The 11,284-nt window shown below is 49.9% G+C and overlaps 1 protein-coding gene across 1 annotated transcript; it reads left to right on the top strand.

Annotated features, from left to right (window-relative positions):
• Nucleotides 1–231: 231 nt before the first annotated feature.
• LOC131327627 (uncharacterized) lies at nt 232–715 on the top strand. Its single transcript, XM_058360774.1, has 2 exons — nt 232–596; nt 685–715. The coding sequence occupies exons 1-2, from the start codon at nt 232–234 to the stop codon at nt 713–715; spliced, it is 396 nt and encodes a 131-aa protein (XP_058216757.1).
• The last annotated feature ends 10,569 nt before the right edge of the window (nt 716–11,284 follow it).

Genomic DNA, 11,284 nt, shown 5'->3' with positions numbered 1-11,284 from the left:
ATTGTCAGAATGGAAGCTGCTATTGCTTTAGGGGTCGAGAAGCTTGAAGTAATCAGAGATTCAATCCTAGTGGTCTCTCAAGCCAATGGAGATTGGAAGGTTCGTGAGGAAAAGTTGAAGCCTTATCACCAAGATTTGGAAGAACTGATTCCTCGCTTCAATAAGGTGACTTTCACCCATGTCCCACGCTTGAAGAATCAGTTCGCCGATGCTTTGGCGACCTTGGCTTCAATGATCGAACTTCCAATAGGTGTTAAGCTGCGGCCAATTGTGATTGAGCAGAGGGATTTGCCTACCTACGAGTACGTCAATGCCATTGATGATGTCAATGATGGCCTGTCCTGGTACCATGACATTTGGAACTTTGTGGAGAGCGGGGAGTTTCCTGTCGAGGCCACGAAGAAAGATCGGATTACTCTGCAAAGGTTGGCTTCTCAGTACATCACATGTGGAGGGAAACTCTATCGAAGGTCTCACTATGGGATGCACAAGCTCTGCATCAAAGGTGCTGAAGCAACAAGGATAATGGAAGAGGTTCATGAAGGAGTGTGCGGACCTCACATGAGCGGCGTCATGCTCGCTAGAAAAATCCTCAGGCAAGGATATTACTGGTCCACGATGGAATCACAGTGTATCGACTACGTACGACATTGTTACAAATGTCAGATCCATGCAAATTTTCAGCATGTTCCTCCGTCTAAATTGTATGGCATGACCTCACTATGGCCTTTCTTTGTTTGGGGCATCGATGTTTTTGGCATGATCAGACCGTCCACTTCGAATGGCCATAAGTTCATACTGGTGGCGATAGACTACTTCACCAAGTGGGTCGAGGCTGAATCCTACAAAACCCTGACAACGGTTCAAGTTGCTCATTTCATTCGAAAGAACATCATCTATCGGTACGATGTTCCTTAAGCATTTGTATCGGATAATAGAAGTCATTTCAAAGGGAGGGTTTTGGAGCTCTTTGAGGAATTCGGTATCGAGATCCATCATTCAACGACCTATCATCCACAAACAAATGGAGCAGTCGAGGCCGCAAACAAGAATGTCGAAATGATCATCAAGAAAACTGCTGAGTCTGCAAGGGACTGGCACGAGCGGCTGCCTCTCGCCTTGTGGGGATACCGAACGTCAATCCGCACGTCAACTGGTGCAACTCCTTTTTCCTTGGTCTATTGGATGGAGGTAGTGCTTCCTATCGAGCTTGAGGTCCCGTCGCTGAGAATCATGGCTGAAAGTGGTCTTGAGGAATCTGAATGGTTAAGTGGCCGGTTTGTTGAACTAATGCTCTTTGATGAGAGGAGACTCCGAGCTTTGTATCACGTTCAAGGGTATCAGCGTCGAATCGCTCGCGTGTTCAATAAAAAGGTAAAATCCAGAGGCTTAGTCAAAGGGGACATGGTTATAAAGGAAATTCGCGCCCCAGTGTTTAATCCTCGTGGGAAGTTCTGGCCGAAGCGATCTGGGCCTTACATCATCAAGACCATCCTGTCCGGGGGCGCTGTTAAGCTCATTGACCTTGACGGCAGTGAATTCAACACTTTGGTCAACTTGGATCAACTCAAGCGTTACTATCCCTAAGAGATGCTCGTTGGATCGAAAACCACAAGGGTGGGCGATTCCAAGCAAAAGTTAGAGTAGCCTGCTAGACCGAAAACCTAAGGAGGCGGTTCTAGGCAAAAATAAATAGGCAAAAGTCGAAAGCTGGGTAGACCGAAAACCTAAAAAGGCGGTTCTAGGTAAAAGTTAGAGCGTAAAAGGAGAGGTAAAATACACGAGTGAACCTTTGCTTGAACTACGTTCTGACCTGATTCCTTGAAAAGGGATACGTAGGCAATCTCGCCTTGAGATTCGGTCATATTCTATCAAAAATTTGATCCAGGGTTGACATTTTTGGGTCCACATCACAAGTTGAGGAGGTCGAGCACAACTCAAAGTTGCATGGAAGGAAATCAAAAAAAAAAAAGGGGAATCCCGTTGTCTTTCGATTTTATTACAAATTACTACTTCTGATACATAAGGTGAGCATAAAAGCCGTAAAATAGTTAAAGCATGAAAAACTGAACAAAATGCTTGAGAAGCCTAACGGCTCACAGCTTATTTTAAGCATAGCAAAGTGGTCCGGAGTCAATCAATATTTTCCCTTGCGTTTACATCCGCTCTCAACCACTGTCTGTAGCGATTCCTTAGCTTAGTGTGGGCAGCGTGCCCTTGGAATTTTCGAATTCCGAAACGCGAGGTCCCAGATCGAGGGAGCGCGATCGGGGAAGCAAGCGCTCGCAAAATACAGAGTCGCCATTCGGGTTTGAAGATTCGACACCCAAGGAACCGTATTTCGAAGCACTTGCCGCGCTGATTGATTAGAAAAAGTTTAAGGAACCAGTCCGTCATAACCATATCTGGGTTCGGGAGCCAGGTTACGAGAGGGGAAGGGTTTTATGGCACCCCTCTCGCCCAATCCGGAGATCGGTCTCTACTTAGGCGCTTGCAAAAATGTTGGTTTGCGATTCTGTTTGATTAATCAATTTTTTAGCCAATTAGGGTGGGGGAACAGTTAATCGGGGATTAAAACTGTAACAATTTGCAAAATGTGATAAGATATGGCATGGATTAGTGAAATGACAAGTAATAAATGGAATGAAGTTCAAAACGTCAATCATACATTAAGGCAGCGCTGTGTATGATTTTGGCACGAACAAACAGCCAGCTTGCATGCGTGAGTTCATCTGCATGCAAGCAAACCGTCGCGCGACACAACCATATACTCGCGCGAGTATTGACGCTTCACCAATGGTTTGAATTTCACCCCCTTCTGGGCTCTGGAAGGACCAATGCTCACCCAGGTGCAAACCAAGCAGTTTATAAGTACTTGAAAGTAAACAATATTACAGCAAACAGATGGAAATATTATGAAAACATGACCCCTAAACAGTGGGAGTGTCTAAACAGAGGCCAAGGCCAAGCTGCTCATGCAAGGGCAGTCCCTGGAAGACAGAGAACCATCGCGTGACAGAGTGGTACAGGCGCGCGATTGTTCAGACTGGACTTCCAGGAATTGCTTTGCATACTTAGGGCTCTGAGACATGTTCAGGAGCATCCCAAGAGCATTCCAAACCAAGAGGTGTTATAAACTAAGCTAAACAATGCTTTTCAACATGCAAAACGGCAAAGCAGCGAGCTAAAGCTCCTTAAAAGACTTTAAAAAGACTATGAACGCAATAATAAACTTAAAGACCAGGGTCCCTTCCCCACGTGGTCCAATCTCACGCAGACAGAAGTATCGCGCGAGTACATGGGACCATCGCGCGAGGGTTTCCCAGGTAACAGCTCTTAAAACCCTGCTAGCTTTAGGGCCAGAACTGGTATCGATTACCAGCCTTGACCCTGCCAGCCCCCCTCAGGGGTTCGAACAGTGAGCAGAAAGATATTATACCTTTGCTTGAGTGTCTTGGAGATGGCTTGAATGATGAGATGGTGAGATTTGGAGGGTGATTATGTGGGAGTGAGTGGGGTGTGAGATGTTTGTGCTTGAGTTTGCCTTCTTCTTTCTTGGAGAGAGATTGGTAACCCTTTGCAATGAAGCATGGGGGGGGGGGGGGGGGGGGGGGGGGGTACTTATAGGAGAAAGGGTTGGTTGGTGGCTAGCCAAGGCCTTGTAACCAGCCAACAATGCTGGTTACAATTGTTTGGTGGAGGAGTGGGGTGGCAAAGGTGATGGGAGAATGGGGGGGTGAGGTGGTGCAAGGGGAGCCCCCCAGAACGCTGTTCAGCCGAGAAAAACGGGGTCACATAGGCCTGTAGCCCCCTGACCACCACGCAATCTGGGTGAAAATGACAGGTGTTGACCATCGCGCGATGAAGTGCGAGCATCGCGCGAGTGTCCAGCCAACCCCCGCGAGGGTCAATGGTCAAAGCTTTGACTTTGACCACCACCTGGCAAATGGACCATCGCGCGAGGGTCCTAGTGTGTCGCGCGATTATCAAACCCAAGGTCCAGGTTCTGATTCAAAGGTTTTAGGGCTAAGGATGGGTTCCTCACATGCCAAACTCAAGCCATTCCAAGTTCTCGAGACTGTTTTCGACCTGATTCATCATCGAAGAATCAAGAAACCGAAGAACAAAGTAAAACGATCGGGAAGTCAGATTGGGGTGTCTACAGTAGTCCCTCTTTGACGGCACGCGGAGCACCATTGGCTGGTACGGGTAACGTCAAAGATTTCTAGACACCCATCCAATCCACCCAAAAGCCGATTTAAACGAAAAGTGATAGCAAGTATATACAAATACCGTGCACCAACGGATCGGTGGGCAGATTGATTGCTGATCCGAATTTGGACGGATAGAGCGTCGTCGATTGATAATCGGACAGATGGATCGTCGCTGATTGAAATTGGACGGATAGATCGTCACTGATTGATGATCGGACGGATAGATCGTCGCTGATTTGATGATTGGACGGATGGATCGTCGCTGATTTGATATTGGACGGATGGATCGTCGCTGATTTGATAATCGGACGAATGGATCGTCACTGATTTGATATTGGACGGATGGATCGTCACCGATTTGATAATCGGACGGATGGATCGTCGCTCATTTGATAATCGGACGGATGGATCGTCGCTGATTTGATATTGGACGGATGGATCGTCGTTGATTGATAATCGGACGGATGGATCGTCGCTGATTTGATAATCGGACGGATGGATCGTCGCTGATTTGATATTGGACGGATGGATCGTCGCTGATTTGATAATCGGACGGATGGATCGTCGCTGATTTGATATTGGACGGATGGATCCTCGCTGATTGATAATTGGACGGATGGATCGTCGCTGATTTGATATTGGACGGATGGATCGTCGCTGATTTGATAATGGGACGGATGGATCGTCGCTGATTTGATATGGGACGGATGGATCGTCGCTGATTTGATAATCGGACGGATGGATCGTCGCTGATTTGATATTGGACGGATGGATCGTCGCTGATTGATAATTGGACAGATGGATCGTCGCTGATTTGATATTGGACTTGACGCAGGCAAACCACTGCTGGGGATATAAATGCGCCTTGGATTTTAAAAGTCATCAACTCACAATAAACCCCAAAATTGTTGCAGCGCCTAAGTGAGAACCCATGGGCTCTTAAGGGTGGATAAGCATGATTGGGCCTATCCAAAAGCTGTATTGGGCCTGGAGGCCCAACTAAACCATCGGGCGAGATAGTCACTTCGTCGCGCGAGGGTTACCTGTTCAAGCCTGGGTCTGTTAAGAGCCCAGACCCGGCCCGGATCTGTTTTCTCCCATACAATCGACGGGGACGTTCGAAAACCGCTCACAGCAGTTTCGAACTCCCTCCAACACTATTCTCTCTCAAACTCTCCCTCTCCAACCCTTGATTTCGTCCAAAACTAAGCAAACCCACGTGCGTATCATCATCCATGGCTGATCACGGCGTTACTCGGGGTAGCGGGGAAGTAGTTGATCGTCCGGAGGACGAGGGAAGACCAATGGTGGTCGAAACAGAGGATCGGCCGGCAATGGGGGTTGTTGTAGACACCAGTGCAGAGGTAGCGGGCGGCGGTGATAGCGAACGGGGCCGCATGCTGGAAACTGGTAGCGAAGGCGATCATCGCGCGACGCAGTCAGACCGTCGCGCGACAGAGGAGGTCGGGGCCGTGGGTCCTGTTGTTCAGCCGTTGGATCCGAGCATGGCAGTAGAAGGCTCGGTGATGATTGGTGGTGGTTTTGGTAGAGATACCAGCGGTAGTGGTGATGGCACCGGGCCAAGTGAGACCCCGCCGAGGGACCCGGCGAAGGGCAAGGGCATGGCGGCCGAGGAGGAGGAGGAGGCCACGGAGGTTCCTGAGGAGGAGGTACTGTTTCGGCCGGGGGCTACGTCATCGGACCACAGGCCGATCACGAGACAGGATCTTGCGGAGTTCCTGAGTGACGAGAGATTAGCTCGGCTTCTGGAAGATGATCCCATGATTGGGGCTGCCGTGTTAGAGGCTCGAGAGGAGCGAGAGCGGGTGATAGCCGCTTCAGAGGCCACGGCGAGGGCCGACAGGGCGAGGGCCGCTGAGGAGGAGGTTTTGAGAGATGCGGAGGCCGAGGAGCGGGTTGGAGCGAGGGGCAGGGACCCAGAGTGACAGCAGTGTCAGAGGCAGAGGGTTTGACTCGTGCCCCATTTTCAGCAGAGGGGTACAGGCCACCAGTTCCACATTTGTTCGTACCATCGGGTCTTGCGGCATACCCATATTTCGAGCAGCTGGGCTGAGGTAAATTTCTAAAAGTCTTTCATTTACTTTTGTGATTGCCATTTCAACACAATGCATGTGCTTAAATACCGAGGAACGTAGTGTAATCCTTTAAAGTAGATCCAAATAGTGACACTATAGTTCACGTTGAATGCCATGCATGAGACATAATAACTTGAACCAACCATCTACTGCCAAGTTGTATTGATTACCTAGAACTTGAGAATGAAAGCCTCACATGCTGATATCCCCTGTTGCTTGTTTTCGTGTCTAATGTAGGAGAGAGCGAGACAGAGGGACATCCGGGGTTTCGGGGGCACCTGTAGCTCTTTGGCGTTGTACCAGGGTTTGCCGGAGAGGGTGAGGCAGTTGGTGGACATGGCAGGTTTTGGGGAGTTCATACAGACCCTGACTCAGGCCAGAAATGACCATGCGGTCTTGGTTGCACTCGCAGAGAGGTGGAGGGATACCACCAACACCTTCCACCTACCGCTTGGGGAGATGACAGTGACGCCTACTGACTTTGCGGCGATTACTGGTTTGAGGGTTGGAGGCGACCCCATCCCGTTTGACTCGGGCATTCAGGAGGACGAGGCGGCCCTGGAGTGGTTCTTGGGAGAGGTGCCCAAGGTTGAGGAGGGGATGGCGAGATATGGCCAGTTCACGAGATACCTTGCAAAGGAGGTGGCGACGGAGCAAGAGGCGGAGCAGATGGCCCGGGCATACTTGCTGTATCTTTTCGGTGCTACCCTGTATCCGAACAGGCGTAGCAAGGTCCATCTATCGTACTTACCCGCACTGAGGGATCTGAGGACGGCCTCGCGCTTTGACTGGGGAGGAGCTGCGCTTGGCGCAGCTTATGGCTTCATGGGGGACTCATCAAGGACTGAGATGAGCACTGCTGGCTACTGGCGGATTTGGGAGGTATGATCACAATAGAGTAAAGTACATTTCCCTTATATACTTATCTGTTTGAATACGTAAACTGCTCAAAAATATTCCTGCATCGTACTAATGATTTGAACTTTTGATAACTGTGCAGCTCTGGGCCTACAAGGTTTTGAACATGTGCCGCCCAGTGACGAAGAGCCTGGACTTGGGGATCCTCCCACGTGCTCATATATGGAGCAAGAAGAATATGGGAGAGAAAAGAGGGAGAGGTGACCAGAACGGTTTCAGGATATACTTAGACGAGCTCCGTCCCTCACAGGTATGACGTGACTTTATCAAATAGAAATATGCATCCCTTTTTATTGCTTTAATGCTGTCGCTGACCGACACTTGCATTGCTTGCTTGTGCAGGTAGAGTGGGATCCTTGGAGAGTGGTAGAGCCAGAGCCCGAGTACTTGGCCAGGAGCAGGGCCGTGACGGCGAGTAGAGTGCTGCTGGAGTCGGCTTTTGATTGGCAGTGGTACTTGGGTGACCGAGTGACACGCCAATCACTTGGCCATGCAGGGTTCCAGGTGCCCGGACCACTTCCACCACGGGCCTCACACACAGGGGAGTACACGTTGGCCGAACTAGAGGTCTTCACGCGGCCTGACACCGACTTGACACGCTATCTGCGTCCCGGCATGGACTATGCAGTCTACCAGAGGGAGCGTTTGGCGGGGCCATTGAGAGTACGAGAGTTCAGGGAGGTCCGGAGTCAGGCCCGCGGAGCTGCTGAGGAGAGGAGAGCCGTCACTGCGAGGCAGAGCAGTGGTGAGAGTCGCGCGAGGCGGGGTCCGAGTGGACCTGTGAGGGGTGGGCCACCAGAGTTGACATGGCATATAGGTGTGGTGGATTCTCAGGGTAATCCGGCCGAGCTACACTTAGTTCCTGCCAGAGTTGAGCCAGCGCCTGTCACCGTGCCGGTAAGACATTGTACCCTTCATTATTGTACTTCCATAAAGTCTTGAAATATTGCTCCATTACTTATGTTCAAGTTATCCTTGCAGGTGCCCAATGAGTGGGCGAACGAAGCCGTTCGGCGTATGCTCGCATTGGAGAATGTGATAAGGCGGGCGGCAAGTGGCCTGCCTTTGGACTTGCGATACCCATCACCGGCAGCTCAGAGATCTCAGGTATATCCTTCAGAGAAACGATACATTCCTGCATTCGATACTTGACATATGCATGCTTTGCTCGATACATAGTGTACTTTAATTGCCGTCAACTATGAAATAGATTGTACCTGCTTGCCAACATACAATACATAGAACATATACTAAATGTGCAAAATTTTAAAATGCAGACACAGGGACGGGCGGCTCCTAGGAGGAAGAGTGCGAGAGAGCCTCCACAGAAGAAGCTAGCAAGCAGGACTCCTGCTCCTCCACCTACTATTAGACCACAGACGCGGGGCATACAGCCACCCGCTGCGAGTGAGGAGGCGGCCCGAGAGGCCGTGGCGCGCGCAGAGGAGAGGTATCAACTGAAGATGCGCCAAAGGCCCTCGCAAGACGAGCCGGTCCGCAAGAAGCGGCTGATCCTGCCCGAGGATTCTGAGGAAGAAGAGGAAGAGGAGGGAGAAGAAGAAGAGGAGGACGAGGAGGCGCCTGACAGCAGTGGTTCAGACAACTCAGCCGACGATCCTGGTTTTAGACAGGATCCTAGAGAGAGAGAGACGACGACGACGACGACGACGACGGAGATGGTGATTGGTTCGGGGAGGACTGAGGGCTACTAGGAAGCCTCATTTCTCTTTCCACATCTTTGATTTTTGCTTTTTAGGCCTGCGCGCCCGCGTAGATAGATTGAAGGCCGGGGCGCCTTAGTCAATACTTGATACTTGTTTTTGGGGCCTGTGTGCCTTTTTGATTTGATGGGCGAGTGTGCCTGAGCTGACATGATGACTTTTGACCGGCCGAAGTGCCGCATGCACAGTACTCTTCCTCGTTTTGGCATGGATAGAATATGGAGTAGCTATAAAATTTGCATTTTCAGTTCATTTTACTCTTGCAATGAACCTAGAATAAATAAACGCTTGCCACAAATACCATGCTTGCATTGATAATGTACCGAGACTGTTCACGAGCGCACACATACGCACAAACATAATTGACTCGGTGGAAAAACGAAAATGTACTCCAGGATACGGTCAGGATACGAGGATACGAAATATTGGACATTCGCAAGTCAAAATCTAAAATACCCCAACTTGGATAAAAGGGACACTTCCGTGAGGTCATGCATATATACAAAATGACCTGAGAGAATTGACAGATTCGAGAAATACTTCCCGAAACGCAAAATTGCCCAAAAACCTTACAAAGGACACAAAAGGGACACGAGATTGAAAAACATGACTCTATTATGTCCCGGACTGAAACCGACACCTCCGTACAGTCACATTAGGTTATCATGACTTGTACGGCCTGAGAGAAAAGGACATGACCCTCGGGACCGAGTTTCGACCTCCCGAAATGCACATTTGGCCTTGAAACGAGCCACCGAGGGTTCAAAAACCTCGTTAAACACGATATCTCGAATCCGATGCTTGGATATGGTTGCATATGCTCATAGTGACTTGCTGGATCCATAAAAGTTGCAAAAGTACCCTTGGAATAGGAAACGACCAAAATTGGACAGTAGTTGGTTCAATCTGTCAAAATGCAGGCTAAACCATCGCGCGAGTGATTGAGTATGTCGCGCGATGGAATGGATTTCCTCACTCGCGCGATGGAATGAGACCATCGCGCGATGGTTGGGCCGTGCCAGGCCACCTTATTTTGACCATCTCAGATTTTTGGACGTCCAAGCCTCGTCATCAACCTTTAACTGCTCAGAGTACTTCAGAGAGGGGGGGGGGGGGGGGGGGGGGGGGGGGGGGGGGGGGGGCAGTGCAGAGATGCCCTCACTTTGGAGAAGAAAACGCCACATGGCATGGATGTTTGCACTGGAAAGGGACGACACTCTATGCATTCTGCCTATAAAGAGGCCAATATTCTGCAAATGAAAGGCATTCCTCCCACAGTTTGAGAGTCCCACGAGAAAGCAGAATGGCAAATAATCTTCCGGCCTTAATTAGCCCATGGCTCATGGCCTTTGTTGCTGGAGATTGGCTGTCATTCCGGTTTCACGGGTTGGCCGCATTCCGTTTCCTTCGCAATGTGAGGGTCCGCCCCGAGTTTCTGAGGGCAGCCCTACAATTCTGGGATCCAGAGGTTCACATGTTCAGGTTTGGGATTAACGAGCTGTGCCCAACGTGGAGGAATTCCAAGCATACCTCCAAGGAGTTGCCTCGAGCGTGATTGTCGTGCCGCCTTATAAGAAGAGCATGCCAAAGCTCTTACAGTCAAGTCTTGATATTACTAGAGGAGCGGCCGAAAGTTTGCTAACTGGAGGGCAAATCAACATCATGCGCCTAATGGAGTGGTATGGGCCAGAAGGGGACGTAGAGAATATAGCCGTGCAGGCTCGACGTCGATTTGCCCTGGCAATCGGCGTGCTGGCTGCTTATTTACTGGTATCTCCAAATGGGCAAGTCAACCCCATGCTGGTGAGCATCGCCGCTCAAATGGGCGCCCGGAGAAATGTGGTACCACTGGTTCTGGCAGAGACACTCATTGGTTTGGATTTGGTTTCTTCCGGCCAATCAGATGTGTTCGGCGGTAGTCCACTATTACTGCAGGTTAGCTTAGTTCTCACTCAGCTCACCTTTTTCCGGCTTTCACACGTTCTGTTTTTACCTCATCTCTCAGCTAAGGCTATATCGAAGTTCCTTACTTGTCTTTTCTCTCAAGCTTTATGTAACTTCTCACTTGTTTTTTTTCGCTCATGCAGCTCTGGCTATCTGACAAATTGGGATTGCTTACAGCACCGGAAGCAAACTGGCGTCATCTGCCCGGTCGAATGCATCAGCGGGGTATGATCTATCCGGAAATGTCTGTGCATCAATGGTGCGCATTTATGAGAGAAATGCTACCGAACGAGATCACATGGCGGCATGAAGCTTTAAACATTCCAGACATGGCCCTGAGTTCTGCAGGTTTCGAGAGAATAGTGATAGCCGGGTTGACCGCTTTCACGTT

The sequence above is a fragment of the Rhododendron vialii genome, chromosome 5a (assembly GCF_030253575.1).
Source record: "Rhododendron vialii isolate Sample 1 chromosome 5a, ASM3025357v1".
In the NCBI taxonomy this organism is placed as follows: Eukaryota; Viridiplantae; Streptophyta; class Magnoliopsida; order Ericales; family Ericaceae; genus Rhododendron; species Rhododendron vialii.
This window is presented reverse-complemented; position numbering and strand designations above follow the sequence as displayed.